General features: G+C 36.4%; 1 protein-coding gene and 1 pseudogene across 1 annotated transcript in view; one reads left to right on the top strand and one right to left on the bottom strand.

Annotated features, from left to right (window-relative positions):
• Nucleotides 1-18964, top strand: part of LOC135208629 (uncharacterized) — a 794601-nt pseudogene that overhangs the window by 148516 nt on the left and 627121 nt on the right.
• LOC135208317 (adhesive plaque matrix protein-like) overlaps nt 879-18964 on the bottom strand; it is a 19974-nt gene continuing 1888 nt past the window's right edge. The window contains exons 2-5 of the mRNA XM_064240420.1: nt 13028-13189; nt 5767-5804; nt 3843-4017; nt 879-1409 (exon numbers count right to left, since the gene is read on the bottom strand). Of these exons, the coding sequence (XP_064096490.1) occupies nt 879-1409; nt 3843-4017; nt 5767-5804; nt 13028-13189 (906 nt within the window). The remainder of the gene's footprint in view (nt 1410-3842; nt 4018-5766; nt 5805-13027; nt 13190-18964) is intronic.

The following is an 18964-nucleotide window of genomic DNA, read 5'->3' as shown; positions in this document are numbered from 1 at the left end:
GCTTTTCTTGATTTTGATTGGCTTTGCTTGGCTTGTCTTTTTTTGGTTTTGATTGGCTTGGCTTGGCTTTCCCTGGTTTTTCTTGGCTTGGTTTGGCTTTGCTTTTCTTGGCTTAGCTTTTCTTGGCTTGTCTTTACTTGGTTTTGATTGGCTTGGCTTTTATTGGTTTTGATTGGCTTGGCTTGGATTTGCTTCTATTGGCTTGGTCTGGTTTGGCTTTTCTTGTCTTTTCTTGGCTTGGCTTTCTTGTCTTGGCTTTCCTTGGCTTTTCTTGGTTGTGACTGGCTTGGTTTGGCTTTGCTTTTCTTGGCTTAGTTTGGCTTGGCTTTTCTTGGCTTGGCTTGGCTTGGCTTTCCTTTGCTTGGCTTGGCTTGGCTTGGCTTGGTTTGGCTTGGCTTTTCTTAGTTTGCCTTTCCTTGTCTGGGTTTGGCTTGGCTTTCCTTAGCTTGGCATTTCTTGGCTTGGCTTGACTTTTCTTGGCTTTGCTTTTCTTGGCTTTTGGCTTTTCTTTTCTTGGCTTTGCTTGGCTTTCCTTGGCTTGGCTTGTTTTGGGTTTTTTTTTTCTTGGCTTTCCTTGGCTTCACTTCACTTTTCTTTTCTTAGCTGGCTTGACTTGGCTTTCGTTGGCTTGGATTTTCTTGGCTTGGCTTGTCTTGGCTTTGCTTGGCCTGGTTTTCCTTGGCTTGGCTTTTCTTGGCTTGGCTTTCCTTGGCTTGGCTTGGCTTGGCTTTTCTTGGCTTGGTTTGGCGTAGGCTTTTTTTTGGCTTGGCATGGTTTGGCTTTTCTTGGGTTGGATTGGTTTGGCTTGGCTTGTCATTTAGAGTTCTTGGCATATCATTTCTTGGCTTATCTTGGCTTGGTTTGGTTTGGCTTGTCTTTTAGAGTTCTTGGCGTATCATTTCTTGGCATGCATGACTTTCCTTGGCTTTCATTGGCTTGGCTTGGCTGGGCTTGACTTGGCTGGGATTGGCTTGACTTGGCTTGGCTTGGCTTTTCTTGGCTTGGGTTGGCTCGGCTCGGCTCGGCTTGGCTTGGCTTGGCCTGGTCTGGCCTGGCTTTGCTTGGCTTTCCTGGACTTGGCTTGGTTTGGCTTTTCTGGGCTTGGCTTGACTTGGCTTGGCTTTCCTTGACTTAGCTTGGCTTGGCTTTCCTTGGTTTGGCTTTCCTTCGTTTGGCTTTCCTTGGTTTGGCTTAGGTTGGCTTGGCTTTTCCTCGTTTGGCTGGCTTAGCTTTCGTTGACTTGACTTGGCTTTCCTTGGCTTGGCTTTCTTTGGTTTGGCATGGATTGGCTTGGCTTTCCTTCGTTTTGCATGTCTTGTCTTGGCTTGGCTTTCCTTGGTTTGGCTTAGCTTGGCTTTCCTTGGTTTGGTGTGGCTTGGCTTGGCTTGGCTTTTAGAGTTCTCGGCATACTTACAATTCACATAGAAACTAGGGGACTTCTTATTATACAGAGGGAGTTTTTATTGCACGTATGATATGGACTGGGGAAGTGCAAATCGTACGTTCAATAACGAATGGGGAGTTACTTTTATAAGTATAATAATAATGACTGAGGAGTCCAAATTCAAGGGAGTGCAAATTATATGTGACACCGGCGCTTGCAGGTATCTACGGAACCATTTGTAATGTCAAACGTTGAAATGAACGACTCCGAGAAAGCCATTTAGGACTAACGAGTGTTTAAATGTAAGTTATCGTAATTCACGAGGAGACGTTAGATTCAAAACATTGAGGAGTGAATTTTCGTGAGAAAAAGACTGGGAGACGGATGATCTCGAGAGGATGCTGCCAATGCTGTGAATTATTTGGTTCCTGATAAATTTCATTTATGAGGTGGTGACTTCAGAGAAAAATGCTACCGGTTATTGACTTATTCTTACATAATTGTAGAGATCTTTGTGATAACCTGGTTTGGATTTATTTTCGTAAATGAAAGGCAATTTATTCAGTATGTCTTTGAACGGCTACATAATCTTAGTCAGTGACCCAACTTCTTGTGTTTCTTACATGATTTAACCCTTTTTTTTTTTCTAAAACGTTTTCTTGCCTTACAAGGTATTACTGCAGACTCTCAAGTTGGAATGCAAAGTAAATATATTATATATATATATATATATATAATATATATATATAAATATATATTTTATGTGTGTATATATATATGCGTGTGTATGTATATATATTATATATAATATAAATATATATGTATTTGAACTAGGGAGAGAGAGAGAGCGAGCGCAATGTGGTTTGACGAAATTCCCTTGCTCCACCGCTTCCACCATTTTCCATTTCACTTTTTAGCGGAAGCGTAGGAGTTCGTGCATGGAGAAGGGTTAAGAAAATACAAAAAACCCTTGTATATTGCCCATTGAATACGTTAAAGGAAATGTGTTCTTGCGTTCTTGTTCTGCCTATATTCTTTGCCAGACCGCTAAGGGCTATTTCTTGAAATTATCATGAGAGACACCCAAAAAATTATGTAATAAATTAGAAGTATACTTGTTCGCGTAATGCCACCTTCTACCATGAAATAATTACATACAGAGTACACGTCATTCTTCATTATTATTTGTGTGAAGCTTTGCGTACTTGAAAACATGGTAAAAACATTCAGCATTGTGAAATTTATGGTACGAGGTCGGTGCGATAAATAGCAATTACTGTATAATTGGAAAACTTATGAGAAGCTCGGAATTTTCCTATTAGAAAAAAGGGTGGTTCCTTACATGTGCTTTTCCCCGTTGGGAGTAGTGCAGTCAGTGCACCTCACGGGGTGCACTGTAGACATTATTAAAGGTTCTTTGCAGCGTCCCTTCTGCCCTTAGCTGCAACCCCTTTCATTCTTTTTACTTTACCTCCATTCATAGTATCTTCCTTCTTGCTATCCACCCTCTCCTAACAATTATTCCATATATAATTGTGGATATTTTTTAAACAATTTGTTTTCACGGAATTGTGAATTTCTTAACAAAATTATTCCATGGTGCAACAGCGAGGGTTTCCTCCTGTTAGGCCTTTCAAAACTACCTACCCTCAATTTACTTTCCAGCGCTGAATGGCCTCGTAGGTTCCAGTGCTTGGCCTTTGGCTGAAACTATATTTACATTCGCTTTCTTCAAGCTGGAACGTTGTAATCGAGCTATACTTCAACATATAGCACATGACACAGTTATGTCTTTTGATGATGTATAAACGCTTCCGGAAAACTTGGAAAAAAGAGTCGGGTAATCGAATGATGCGACATAAATTGATTCAATATCAAGCGGAAATGTTTTTTTTTATTCTTTGGATTTTCTTCCCACATCCTTTTTTTCCTTATTCACATTTTTTTTCCTATCCTGAGGAAAATAGCCAAAATTTCGTTTTAATCGTTTTTTTTTATAATAAAATAAAAGACGGCAAACACCCCCCCCCTCTCTCTCTCTCTCTCTCTCTCTCTCTCTCTCTCTCTCTCTCTCTCTCTCTCTCTCTCATATAAAGTAGCCCTGTTTTTTTACGTTACGAATAAAATTATCGTGAAATATTGCTCTTAAAATCCAATAACGTTCTCTCTCTCTCTCTCTCTCTCTCTCTCTCTCTCTCTCTCTCTCTCTCTCTCTCTCTCTCTCTCTCTCTCTCATGCTTTCAGCCACACCTCTGAATATAAAGGCGACATAAGTGCGGGGTAACAATTACGTAAAAGTCACAATATTTCATGCCTTCCAACGAAGCCATATACAAGTAAATAACTTAAAACCTAAGTACTTGAAAGTTAATATTTCAAATCTTTCAATGAAGCCACACACAAACAAGTAACTTGAAACCTAAGTACTTAGAAAGCCCTAGTATTTTATTCTTTTCACCCAAGTTGAATATAAGCGAACATGTTGCACCTTCGACTTCTCACACGTTGGGTATTCTGAGAGAAAGTCCCGAGGTCCATTATCACTCAAGATGTCAGGAGTCCCAAGTGAGGCCTTCCCGTGCATGACGTGGATTCCGTCCCGGGGACGCTGAGCCCCTGGACGCTTTCTCGATCTGGACGGGAAGTGCGGAATTTTTCTGAAGTTTTATGTTTTAACGTCAGGGATTTTGCAGTTTAGAAAAGGCTTGAATCATTGTTGAATCATTCATGGAGGAATGGCGTCTTCAATATAAATATGAAGATATAAATAAGACTTACAGTATTTTATCTGTAGGTTTTCTGTTTAACATAAGGGATTGCAGTTTAGAAGAGACTCAAAAATGATTTTTGAATTATTTATATAGGAGTGGCGTCTGCAATATAAATGTTGAAAGATTATTAATGCTTGCAATATTTTTATTGGAATTTTCTGTTTTAATATAAGGAGTTGCAGTTGGGAAGAGACTTGATAATCAACTTAGAATTATTAGTGGAGGAATGGCGTCTTTGCTATAAATATTGAAAGATTAGTGAAACTCCCAAGTGTTTTTCTTTAGGTTTTTCTTGATTTTTATGTTTAAGGTAAGGAATTGTATTTCGGAAAGACGTAGTATGGATGAACAGCTTTTGCTGTATAAATTTTTAAAGATTATTAAGACTTCCAATTGTTTTTTTCTGAATTTTCCTGCTGAACATAAGGGATTACAGTTTGGAATCGACCTATCACGACGTTGTATTATGAATGGACGAACAGGATGTACGGTATGAATATTTTAAGATGACTACGTATTCCTTTTGTTTTTATTTTTTGGGTGGGGAGGGGGCTCGGGTACTTTTGCCACGCCTCTAGCTTTCCTGTCAGCAAAGTTATGAAACTTTGGGCATTGTCATTACTCTTTTTGATGCACGGTAATAAATTCATCGCTCCATCTTCCTGGTGTCCATACGTCATCATAATCTCACTCTTGCTCACATTTGCTATTAACTGCCTCTACTTCTTCTTCTTCTTCTCATTATTATTCTTATTGTTATTATCATCATTATTATATATGATGCACATAGATTGTCTTGCCTTCCAGATCCATCTCTCTGATATGCAAGACAACAACCTACATATAAAATATTTAATATAAGCTCTCTCTCTCTCTCTCTCTCTCTCTCTCTCTCTTCTCTCTCTCTCCTGCGTGGAAACAACGCATTACATGGAAAGACAGGCTGTCCATTTTCCGTGATATATGACCAACTAGCTTACAAACTTTTGCAAAAATGCTTCCGTTTTCGAATTAATTTGATTTCTTTTGAAAATGATGGGGAAATGGAACCTTCACTCTACTGTTTTGAGAGAGAGAGAGAGAGAGAGAGAGAGAGAGAGAGAGAGAGAGAGAGAGAGAGAGATTGTGCTTTTGCGGGTTTAAAGTCGATGAATTCCGCCAGTAAACCACCCACGCTATTCTCTCTCTCTCTCTCTCTCTCTGTTTTGAAAACCTAAATTTATCTTACTCTGTATTCTTTCGGCTATGTTTGCTAAAACTGTGCTTTTCATTTCCCGAAAAATCTCATTAATTAACATTCGAGTTTTCTGTACAGCTTATAATGCTGATGAAACACCCAACCACGGCACATGAAGCTGTCAGCCACTCTGGTGGTCGCCTGTATAGGTGGCAGCCGAACGGTCATGGCTAGAGGGCTGCAATTTGGTATGTTTGATGATTGGAGGGTGGATGATCCACATACCAATTTGCAGCCCTCTAGCCTCAAAAGTTTTTTTTAGATCTGAGGGCGGACAGGAAAAGTGCGGACGGACAGACAAAGAGACACCTCAATAGTTTTCTTTTACAGAGAATTAAAATGGTTATATTTTAGGAAATATGAGACACACTCACCTAGTGTAGTGCTTTACAACGCCTTCTGAACAGTCGAGCTGCAAAGGAATTCCAACGGTTGAGCGTAATTTAAACGTTTGCCCATCAAATCGTACTCAGGTCAGGTCTAGATACGATACAGATGTTATTTATTTCGGGTGAACGATAATTTAAAGGAGTAATTGATTTAAGAGAGAGAGAGAGAGAGAGAGAGAGAGAGAGAGAGAGAGAGAGAGAGAGAGGAAAATATCGCTGGGTAGCGATGACCGATGGGCCAAAGGAAGGATGGAATAGGAATAAGGAGGATTAGGCGGAAAAGAATGAAAGATAGATAGAGATGCTTGGAGGAAGAGGAGGAAATTATGATCTCGTAAAACATGCAAGAGCTGTTTTCTGAAAAATTCTCTGAAGAACCTTGCCGAATTATCTCTTTCTTTCGTGAATTTATAAGGCAGGCGAAAGAAGGCCAAATTTTACTTTTGCTTTTTACTCTAAGCTTCCGGGATTCCGAAATTTCACACATTCATCTTTCTTCAGACTCGTTTTCGTGTGCGAACGAGCATCATATTGGAAGACTTTTACTCGTTTCTTCTCGTACATTCATGGAAAGTAAGCATTTTAAAATACGTCTTCAGTAAGTGAATATTAGTTTATATAGCTAAAAGTTAAATGATTCAGAACCCTCCAAAGAAGAACTCTTATCCGCACCCGTTGTTTCCCAGTTATATTCTCACTATCTCAGATCTTTCCTTGTTCGTACAACGTTCCGTTCCTTTCCATTTGAAGGGAAAAGTTTCGGCTTAGTCATTATACTATTTTAACTTTTAAGAGTAAAAATGTGAATAAACCGTATCTCTTGTCATTCCCGAATCATCTGATATGATTATGTCACTCGTCGAAACTGATAAAAATATGATGTCACTCGTCGAAACTGATAAAAATATGTCACTCGTCGAAACTGATAAAGATATGGTGATGTCACTTGTTGAACTACCGCGCTACTAACTAAAACAGGTTGGTCAGGCACTGTTGGTGTTTGGGACTCAAATTTGTCCCATTGCCGCCTGTTTCGGCTTTGATGCGGCAGAGAAAGTTTTGGATACTGAACGTCAGAAATTCTACATTTGGGCTTTGACACGTGATAATTTAATATTTCTACTTAAAAAGAAGTTATTTAATTAGGTGAGTTAACTAGATATGCTAATGTTGCCAGTTAAAAGAATTAACATAATTACTTCGTGGAAAACTTGTAGAATTGACCGTCTTTTCGTGTAGTCTGCTCCCACTTTGCTTTTCCTTACAAAGAATCTACTCTTTTCCTTACAAGGAGTCTACTGGAAACGTTTCTTACTAGATACATTTGTATTATTCTGAATGCATAATGGCCCTATCGAACATAATTGCTCATGGTGTGCGAGAAAGTCTGTCGGCTCAGATGGATCTAATATTGTTTATTGTCCAAATTAACGACACACACCTGTGCAAGATGTATGGAGACCTCCTCCTTTCTCCTTTTCCAACCCTCTCTTTATCGGTGTGTTTACGTAGCCATTGATTAGATGGTGTTCCATAAGTCATCTGAGCTGGACCTTGGACCAGTGGCGCACTGGCAGTATATTTTTCCCAGGGATGATCTGGGTCACCTCATTCTGTCCTTTAGACGAGGTTTTGCTGTCGAATGCAAGTTGTCCTCATGTCCGGGGGCATTAGTGTTACAGGATACTTAACTTGGAATTGTGTACAAAAATGACGTCCCTGAGAGTTGTCCTGAACGTTTTCACATATGAATTATTATGTCTCAGAGATTATGGACACAGATACTCTTGAGGAAATATTCTAAATTATAACACTGATAGTATTATGATTAATAATAATAATAATAATATAATAATAATAATAATAATAATAATAATAATAATAATAATAATAATAATAATTATTATTATTATTATTATTATTATTATTATTATTATTATTATTATTATTATTATTATTATTATTATTATTATTATTATTATTATTATTATTATTGATGATGATGATATATATATATACATAATTTTAATATCATGTACATTTCCGTTATACTCGTCAAACACTCATGACCACTGCCTTTTGAATTAATTTTGAAAGAAGAGATATTAATGCTTAGGCACCGTGACATCTTAAAATACATTGGAAACTCCTCCTTGCATTCACTGCCACAGCAAAGCAAACCTGAATAATAATAATAATAATAATAATAATAATAATAATAAAATAATAATAATAATAATAATAATAATAATAATAATAATAATAATAATAATAATAATGATAATAATAATTGATCTTTTAATAAATTAGATGTTCATTACGACGGTATTTTCGAGATCGTTACTTCTCATAAATGTAAAAAGATGAGATTACCTTTGCTAAAGTTTTGCCTTCAATAATGAGCTCTTCCTGGAGGGTTCAGTTTCTTAAATGAATCAGATATTGCTCTCGTGATCTGGTGATTCCAGAAGACTCGTAGTGAAGTATTTTGCTCACAGCTTCTAACCGTCAGAAATAGAAGCTTCCCCGACTGAACAACTTTAGCCGCGAGCAATTTTTCAGAAAAAAAAATTATTCGTTTTCAGCTTTGCGAGTGTGGGCAGAGAAAATAATGTTCTTTCTCAGGTTACCCCTTTTCTCTTCAAGTTTTTTCATTCCAACATTCTCCTTTTTAAAGCCACTCGGTCCTCTAGTTGAATTAAAACAAAACTCAAAAATATATAAAAAAGAATCTACCGTAGAGGAACTTTTGCTGTAAACTTTGGGAAATTCTGAAAATGCCAAGGAAAAGTGTAATAAAACAATTTTGTTGCGACGCTAGTGATCCAAAGGAATGGCCTTCTAGAAAAGGCAAGAAAGATTCTTGTGTTTTCACCGTAAAGATTTTGTATTTAGTTTTTTTTTTCAGTAATCTCTGATTTAAGAGAACCATTTGTAGTTTTCGGAAACTGTAAAGATCGTTGAACAATTTATGTAGTCGGTTTTTTTATCACTTTTCTTCCTGGAGGGACCGAGAGAAGCGACTTTTTGAGAGAGAGAGAGAGAGAGAGAGAGAGAGAGAGAGAGAGAGAGAGAGAGAGAGACTTCTTCTATCCTTATCAGTAACTTACTTTCCAAACATTTAGTATGGCAATCGACAGTAGTCTTGAAGTAAACCTTGGTTCGAAGAAGTAACTTTCAAAACAATTTATATAGTAACCTACGGTAGTCTTGAAGTAAACCTTAGTTGGAAAGCTTGTGAGTGTCGACTGAAACTCAGTAGATTAACATATTCTCAGTTTGAATTACAGCTTCATCCCAAATAGACTCACTGTCGGTATGAGCTGTACCCTTTAATATAATACGTGTAACGAAATTGGCTCATTTCCATACATTAATTACACTAATCTCTCAACAATATCATAACAAAAGCGTTAGGTAATAGACACCTTTCTCTCTCTCTCTCTCTCTCTCTCTCTCTCTCTCTCTCTCTCTCTCTCTCTCTCTCTCTCTCGTGACTGTGAGATAATAGCTAGAGCACGTAATCTGATGTGAAAGCCAGGTAATATAGTTAACAAGACGTTCATTATGATGATCCATTACGGCCCGTTGTGTTTTCCCCACAGTTGGAAATTCAGTGAAGGAACACTTTTGCTCTCTGGGCCACACATTGATATTACTCAGTTACACATTTGGCTCTCGTATTTCACAATGATGTATTGGCGTTTACGTTAAGCAACAAATATTTTTTTTAGTTTTCAAAACTGACTGAGGTCTATTTATTTGGGTTTGGGGCCGGTATGAACGTCTCATTCCCTTGGTAGATTTTCTTCTTCTTCCCAGCTGGTTCCCATTGGGGTCGCCGTTTTGGATGAGCCGTTTCCATCTATTTCTATCTGCGCTTCTGCCTCATCAATTCCCTTCTCATGTAGGTCTCTTCTCACACAGGCTTTCCATCTCTTTCTTGTTCTCCGTCTTCTTCTTCTTCCTTGAACCTCGTTCCTCATAGTATTTCGATTTTATCTAGGTATTTCTGATGCTGATGCAGTGTTTGGTAAAAGGTCGAAATCTAAGTGTTTTATTCTAATAACTTGGAACACATTATTTTTTATATATATAGATGTAGTTATCTGTTTTAATATTTTTAGTGAAAAAATTCTACAGTGAACACCACACTTAGTTCAAGGCAGCTGCCGTCAGCGTAAATGAAAAAAATTATAGTTTAGTACATCGACAATTTCAGTTAATACTCGAAGCAGTATTGAGAATTTCAAAATTAATACTCTGTGGAAAATATGTTTGTCAAAATTTAATGTCATTGTTCTTACCTTTTAAATAACCAGTACTTAATAGTATTTGAACTTATCGTTTAACAGTGAATTCATCACCCGCCTTCGTTCTCAAGCGCAGAATAATTAAAGACATTTAACTTCATTTTTCGTAATTGATGAAAAAAGATAAGCAAAGAGATAACAAAAAAGAAGGGAAAAGTTGAAGTAAGGAAGGATAAGCCTGGAAACGCATTGCTCAAAGTCTTATTGGAAGTAAACGTGCTTCCTTTCCCTGATCTGAGACTGCATGCAAGTAAGAATAGTTCTATCTTGTTCAGTTCGAGGAAATAGAGCTTGTTACTTCCTACCGAAGACTTGAATATCGAGGAATTCTAAAGCGTTGTTCTGGGTCGGATTTGCCTCGATAAAGCGAGACGGATAGATGGAGAGTTGGTAGGAGCTCGTTCTGTAAAAATTCGTAGCTTTGAATGGCATGATGTACAGTGGGGCTCAAATCTCATGCGACATGATTCTTTTTGTATCGTCCATATTCTTAGACTCAACGTGATGTTGCCAAGTAGTGCTATTTTTTTCCCTTTTTTCATTTGTAATGTCATTCATGTCGAAAAGTTTGTGAATTCACAGCTAGCCTTATTTTCCTTATGGTTAAATAGATATGATCCCTTTTATGCATTGGTATAATTCTTAATTTGTGTGATTTGAATAGATTTTTTTTTTATCTTTACGTTGCTCAGTTCAAGTGTGGTGTGATAAGGTTAGCGGTGCCAGCAATGAAAGCAGACTTAACATGCTCCTCGGACTGGTCAACATAACCATGTCTGCAGCATTATGACAGTAGACCTAATAAGCTCAACAGTCATAACAACAATTTCAATGTAGGAATATGAATTAAAACAAGTTTTATTTGAATGTTGAAGATTTTGGCTGTGTTTAAGCTGCCTGTATGTTGGAAAATGTTTTATAGACCTACAAAATAATCTAAGCCATCTGAGATGTAATGTTACTCATGAATTTATTTGTAGAGATCACCTGTTCTTTGAGGAATATGAATTACAACCAGTTTTCTTTGAATGTTGAAGTTTCAGGCTGTGTTTAAGCTGCCTGTATATTGCAAAATGATTTATAGGCCTAGAAAAATAATCTAAGCTTTCTGAGATGCAATCTTTACTAATGTTTTTATTTGTATAGATTACCTGTTCTTTGAAGAATAGAAGATGATGATGATTTTGGTTATATGGAGAAGATGGCTGTAATCGAAATATCATAAGTATTAATATCAAGGCATATGGAACACTGGTTTTTCAACTGGTTTATAATATTATTTTCTTAAAAGTCCTTCTGCTCGCTTTTGATGTATAATTTATTCTTTCCTAAGGTAACTTGAAGTGCAAGAATGTATAGATAACCTCATTTGCATTCTGGCCAGAAATTGTTAATATAGAGATGTGAATGTTAAGCGTAAAGTAAAGAAATCTAACACCTAAGCCTAGGAATAATATCTTGGCTTTGGCAAATAAGCGAATATTTGCTAGTATGCTATCAGTTTTGAAATATTAAGAAAGATAACAAATAATTATGTATGAAAATCCAAATATTCCTTAAACACAAAGTAAATGTTTTCAAGATAATTTAATGGTCGCTACTCATTGTAGACCTACTTATATACCAGGTGGTTGTTATTGCACCGACACTGATACGTCACACATGCTCCCCTCACACGTTGATATCGGTGGGCGCATTCTACTTTTGTATATACATATTTAAATTTTCTCAGCGTTGAGGGTAAAAACAATCAAATAGGACTATTTCAAATTTTATGTTTGCTTTGGAAGCATTATCAATGTTACAATTTTTTTTATTTATTTATTTAACATTTGAACTGAGGTTTGATGGCGACTTCGTTTTGGTCAAATGCTTCAGCAATGAGTGAACGAAAGTTTTGAAAAATTTTCGTAAGGGTTTTTCTGAAATTTGGCTACACGTGACATTTTCTTACAATTTTCAAATATATGACAGATTTCACTCTCATGAAACATATTATGGCCTTAGTGTATGCGATACTCGCGTTTTCGCATTGAAATAAAGGATAAATATGGAGCATGCTAGGTTGCCAGTTAGTGAATTTTGAACGAAATCCTATGAAGTCATGTCGCATGAGATTTGAGCATCACTGTACGAAATGAAATGGATGTTGTTTATATTAAGGTTAATCCAAGAGAGCATATGTTAAATCTCCACTGTCTGTGCAATATAAATTAATATATAACTACACACAAACACACGCATATATATATATATATAATATATATATTATATATATATACATATATATATACATATGTGTCTATATATATATATAATATCTATATATATATATATGTATATATTTACGTTTGAGCCGGCCTTGTGTGGCCCAAACGTAATGGAAAATGTTTTAGGGAAAAATGCAGAATAACTTTCCTTAATAAAGGGAAATATGTTTCTCTATAATAAGGTCGCCATTGAAGCCGGCTGATTACGTTACATACATTTATTTACAAGAGGCCGTTGAATAGCCTGGGAAAAGTAAATGCAACTTGTCCGCTCGTGGGACCAAATCTATAACATAAATGCTGGCTTCAAAAGGGATCATTGTAATCTTGGTTACTGTAAGGAAAGCACTTGCGGGCGAGACAGGACACGTGACTCAGCAAATCTGGAAAAATTCCCAGATTAGATACAGCGTAAAATAAAGGAAAAGACTTATTGCACAAAGCTACAGTTATTCAATTTTATCTAACACTGGGGAAGGACTAGTGTTTAAGGGAGATATTCCATGAAGGTTTAAACTTGAAACAGGTCACAGGGGCAGCACGTGGCCCGATGGGGACAAAGGGAAGTTCAATCGAGAAGTGATAAAATAGGAGTTTTGAAAATGGAAATTAGCAAGAGTCGTCTTGGAGAAATAGAGCTGGTTGGATTTGCACTTTCTAGACGTATCTTGGAAATCCTGGAGGCTTGAACATGTGTATGATATGTGAAGGGGGTCCGGCCTCCGGCGCCAACCAGCGATACCGCCTTGCTTTAGGTCCTGGCCACGACTGAGAATCTAGGTGTTTTGGAATCATCTGGTTTTCACCCTTATCCTCTGGCATTGCCTGAAAAGTGAAAAACAACCAGCAAATTTGGAAGGGAAAGAGGTCTTATGGTAAGAATCTGTTGGATTTCTGTTTCATGGCAGGGCAAGAAAGAACACAGAATTCGTTGTTTCATATATTATGTAAACTTAACTGTATGGCAGCTTAACAGAAACTAAATATACATTGTAGATTTCAGTAAAAGGTAAACAGTAATAATTACAGTACTCAACAGTTTGAGTAAAAGGTACAATTATAATAAATACTTTGTTACGCATAAATACAGTATGTAGTTATACAACTAATTACACCAAAGTGTAGTTAGCAGTCTCACACCTCCCCCCAAGATGGCAGGTGCAATACAAGGATACCTGGCATCTTAAGGTCCTTAATTAGTATATGATTTCGAGTCCCATCTTATTTCTAAACGTTCTGGTGCCCGTGTCTGACGTCCACTACGTCGTACTGGTAAGGCAACTGATAACCGAGTATCTAAAACTGAAATGCCTTTCCCGGTTAAGTTTGTGTTTCCCGCCTAAGAATCAGCTGATTTTAAGGAGAACATGGCTGCTCTTTTAGAAATAAAATGAATGAATAAACTCTGGGTAGACGAGACGGGCAATAAACGTAAATATATATATATATATATATAATATATATATATATATATATATATATATATATATATATATTTCAGCTTTATAAGCTATTGACGTTGACAGGGAGTGGTTCCCTAGAAGAAGAAAGACAACGAGCATTGTCAATTCATAATTCAGCCGCCGGATCGTGGAAGATTCGAATTCAGCGTATCTTGGGAAGGCCCTACAACCAAATGGAATAAGTGCTTCTACAATCGACTCTACATTCGGTTCTTCCTTTTTGAGTTTTATACAGGAACGGCAGTTAATTGTCCATTCAGCCATTGAGAGAAATGGATGGATGGATAAGTCGCTGCTATTCCCAAATGGAATCTTAACGAACGTAGATACATTGAACATAATTCCTTTTGAGTGTTCGTTATTCCCAAGGTAAAGTGAATTCAAGATTAAAGGTTAGTTATGACTGCATATTTATATATATGTATATGTACATGCATATGTATAGCCTACTGTGTATATCTATATGTGTATATATACAATATATACATATATAAATACATCCATATATATACACATGCAATATGTGTAATATAATATATATATATATATATATATATATATATATATATATATCATATATATATATATATAATATATATATATAATGTGTGTGTGTGTGTGTTGTGTGTGTGTATATATGTAATATTTATATATATATATATATATATATATATATATATATATATATATATATATATATATATATATATGTATATGTGTGTGTGTGTGTATGGTGCCTCTGTTCTGCAGAACAGATGCTGTGAATGAGTTGTATTTCTCACTTACAACATTAAGTTTTTTTTTTTTTTTTTTTTTTTTTTTTTTTTTTTTTTTTTGTGGGGGGTGGTTAGGAGGCACTGAAAATGGCATCTGGAATTTAATAACAGGGGCAAACAAAAGAAAATAAATAACTTTAAATTGTTTTGTGAAAGAAAATAACTAACTTGAAATTGTTTCGGATATTAGGCCTCATAATTGCTCATTGCAACTTGCGCCTTGCGTCTGAGGCTTATTGTAGTAAGTCTGGGAGGCAGTACGCTAACCACGCTCAAATAGTCTTATTCCGGGCTGGCGACAGGCCCGGGAATACGAACTGTCACGGAAGAGAAAATGACGGTTCATTATTCTGGCAACTCTTCGGCGAATGTAAGGCTATTCAATTTATGACGAAGAAAGCCGCGTCTTTTGCATCACACTCAACTGAAACGGGCGAAGTTTCCGAGATAGAATAAGATCCAGTTGCATATCATTTCGGGGGTCTTCTTTCTCAAAAGGTTCCTTTTTTACATTCTTTTTTTTTCCCCGAGGCAGGATCTGAGCACAATAAGCGAAAGGACTTCCATATCCTGACCGTAAGAAAAAGGGGAAAAGTTTTCCATCCCCGACATCTTCCTCGCCTTCTTTCCAAATGGCGATGTGGCCTTCTTAACAAATGCCCGCTTCTCCGTACTTTTGATATTGTTTCCTGCCTTTGCATCGGACTGAAAGAAATCAGCGCTGCGTACATTCCGTCTTGATGTGCGCTTATTTGATCTCATTTTTGGGGAGCCGAAAGGAGCAGCATTAATGCAACTTTTTATTCTTGACAAAATAATTTGGAAATGGAATACACTTTTCTCAGAAATTTTCGTATATACTCAGTACGGGTTATCCCCTCATAGTGAAAGTTATTTAATTTATAACTTTCTGTTTTAATAATTTTGTTGTTAACTTCGTCTTTATATTGCAGCAGTTGTCATGAAGCAGTTCTTTGTATACACACACACACACACACACACACATATATATATAATATATATATATATATATATTATATATTATATATATATATATATATATATATATATATATATAATATATATATATATATTATATATATATATATATATATATATATATCTATATATATATATAGATATATATATATATATATACCTATTTTTTATAGTCAAAATTCCAACCCACGAGTTGCAAGTCATGACTTACAGATTTCAGAAATTGCTTTATGAGCAAATTACGAACTGATATGAAATTACTGTTGGAATGGCATAACAACTTCGTTAGAAAAAAAATATAAATCCTGCGCATACTTCAGCATTGTAATTCGCAGAAAGCAAAGTGATTTACTCGGTCCATTATGAGAGAGAGAGAGAGAGAGAGAGAGAGAGAGAGAGAGAGAGAGAAGAGAGAGAGAGATTAAGCTATTGCCAAGGCGTGTCACAAACAGCATGGCATGTATTTTTCATCGTGTTTGCCTTTGTCAAGAAAAGCGCATATTACGAAAAAGCATATTTTATTGCTCAGGACAAAGCACGACAGAACTGATGTTTGCGTGATGGTACTGGTAGCAGCTAAGGGAAAGAATGTGAGTTTTAGCACATACAGGAATATGAACTTTGGGTTTCCACGCGATTTCCCTCTCTGAAAGATGGGTTTGATCTTTTGTCATGAGCAGTGCTTCATTTGTCATTCATATTCCTTTGTGTATCAGGGTACCAAAACGACTTGCAAATAGGTTTTATATACTCATAGTTGTAGCTGATCCTTTGTACAAGTAAGTTTTTGCGTGAATAAACATAGAAACCTATTTTACCTTGTTATTTTCGTGGGTAGATCTCCGTAGTGTATATGTTCATTTTTAGCAGGTTGACTAAAAACGGTAACGAATTTCTTACATTACATAAGTTTGATCAAAGACTAGTTGAATCTTATTTAATATTGTACTAAGTTTTACTTAAACATGTTTTACGATCAACAAGCAGTTGTTTTGTTTTACTTATTTTCTATTTGTATTTCACCTTCATTCGCCTCTTGTACATTTTGTGCTATGTTATGGTTATATAGCGGCTGTATTTTTTTTTTACCTTTCATATCGTTTTCGCGATGAATCGTTTCGTGTATTTGCTTACCAATCATCTATAAGTCCGTAAATCATTATGATGATAATACTTATTCAAACAAACGCTAAACAATGCTAAACCAAATGTACGATATTAAAAACGATATTGATACAAGTTATCAATTTATGACGAATGAATGCTATGGCAGATGAAAAATGTACACTGGGGATGACACTCAAGGCACCCCCCCCCACCCCCCACCATAGTATAATTAATCAATTGATTAATTCAAATGTTCGTTCACTCCGTTGTCATTTACTGGACATATATATTTGGCTTTGTTGAAAGAGCACCATACGTTATGGTACGTCTCGAATGCTATATTTTCTTCTGGTAAATGGTGCTGTATATCTATGTCTATATATATATATATATATATTATATATATATATATATATATATATATATATATATATATATATATATATATATAGACGAATAGTTACTGATTCAGATTACACTTTTGATTTGATGATTCTCTGCCCTCTTGATGCATTGCCTTTTGTTTATTTGTCGCAGAGTCGTCACAAAACCGAAAGAGAATGAACTTACCGGTATTTCCTTAATGCTTTCAACTGACATAAATGTATTGTATCCGGTTTGTTTGTTTGAAAGTGAGGAGAGCAGCATAATGTTGGTCACTCTCAAATGTTGCTAAGTAATGCCTTTTATGTCATATGTTAAGTCTCCGAGACTACATTACCGTTTACCATAAAAAAAAGTAATAATAATAAGTGAGTTAAAGAAGAGAGAAGAGTGTATGTGCGTGGTGGTTTGACAGAGAGAGAGAGAGAGAGAGAGAGAGAGAGAGAGCGGTGTGGGAGGGGGGGGGGGGGGGCGTGGGTTTACCCCGAAAGGGCCTGTGTATGGCTTACCATAGGGTTGCTCAGTTCTTACCAGGGACCTGCTCTTGCACTGTCGACTTTAAAGTCTCTCTCTCTCTCTCTCTCTCTCTCTCTCTCTCTCTCTCTCTCTCTCTCTCTCTCTCTCTCCTGAAATGCAGTATGAAGCTTTTTCTTCTTCCAACTGATTTTTAGAGGAGGCACAAAATAAAACGGCAGGAAAAGGCAAACTGTAAAAGATTGAAGTCTTTCCAGCAATATATCAAAGAAGAAGGACAGCGTGTCTTGCGGTGTGATGCATTGCCTCAGTGCAGGACCTGATTTTATATATGAAAAAAGAAATGTCATGAATGTGTTACTTTTGATTTCTGAGATTCGACGCCTTTTCTCGTAGGAAACTCGGGATGTTTGGTGAACGCTTTGACGCGGCGTATAACTGTGAACGTTACTTTTTTTTTATTTTTATTTTTTATTTTTCTCCTTGTTACAGTAAATGGTGATGGATGTTTTTCTAAGGAATTTTATTGCGTGACAGATAGTTGCCATTTCGAAGCCTTTTTGCGAACCTTCGTGTAAAGTGTTTGATTGGAACAATATGTGTGACTGACTTTGTGAAAAATTAGCTGTAATTCGTAATAGCCAGTTTCAGTTTGTTGTTTATAAACGGAATTTGTCAATTTAATTGAAATTGAATGCATTGAAATTGAATGCTTGCAGACATTACTGTAGATATTTTGCTGCCTCTTCTTGATGATTTTGATGAGAATTTCGTTATATTGTTGACTTCCGTAATTCAAAATATTCTTATAAGATGATCCCTGATTTACGCTCTGATCAGCTTAAGGCTAGATAGAACCCGGTGTCGATTTTTTGGATGTAAAGAGTGTCTTTATATCTCGGCTCCTCATATTTGTATATATGTCAGATTCTCTTTATCTTGCTTATATATGTTTGCTCCCAATTCCCACGAAAGTGGCGCACCCCTCATCTGAATATGGAATAAAAGCAAACTTTTCATCTAAAATTCCACTTGAAGTATTTACTCTCGGAAAGTGATGCATAACTCTGCTAGTGGGATATGATTTTTATTAATTCGGTAGATGAAACCTATTTGCATTGAAAAAGCACACCAAAGGGGCCATTGACTCGGAAATCAAGCTTCCAAAGAATGTTGGTTTCAACATCCCACCGAAGACCCCGCACTGCAGCAGTACTGATCATGATACATAGCCAGTGAGTTTTCTCATCGCCCTTGGGGAAGCGCGTTACCAGCGACATCCAAGCGGCATTCCACGACGCTAGCCACCATACCAGCGGACCATTGTAAGTTTAAAGTATAGCTTCCCAGCAGTTAAAACAAAAACCTCCGTGTGCTCTTGGAATAGAGTTCTTTCG

Source organism: Macrobrachium nipponense, chromosome 35, assembly GCF_015104395.2.
Source record: "Macrobrachium nipponense isolate FS-2020 chromosome 35, ASM1510439v2, whole genome shotgun sequence".
Classification (NCBI taxonomy): Eukaryota; Metazoa; Arthropoda; class Malacostraca; order Decapoda; family Palaemonidae; genus Macrobrachium; species Macrobrachium nipponense.
Note: the sequence above shows the minus strand (reverse complement) of the source record. Positions and strands in the feature narration are given on the sequence as shown.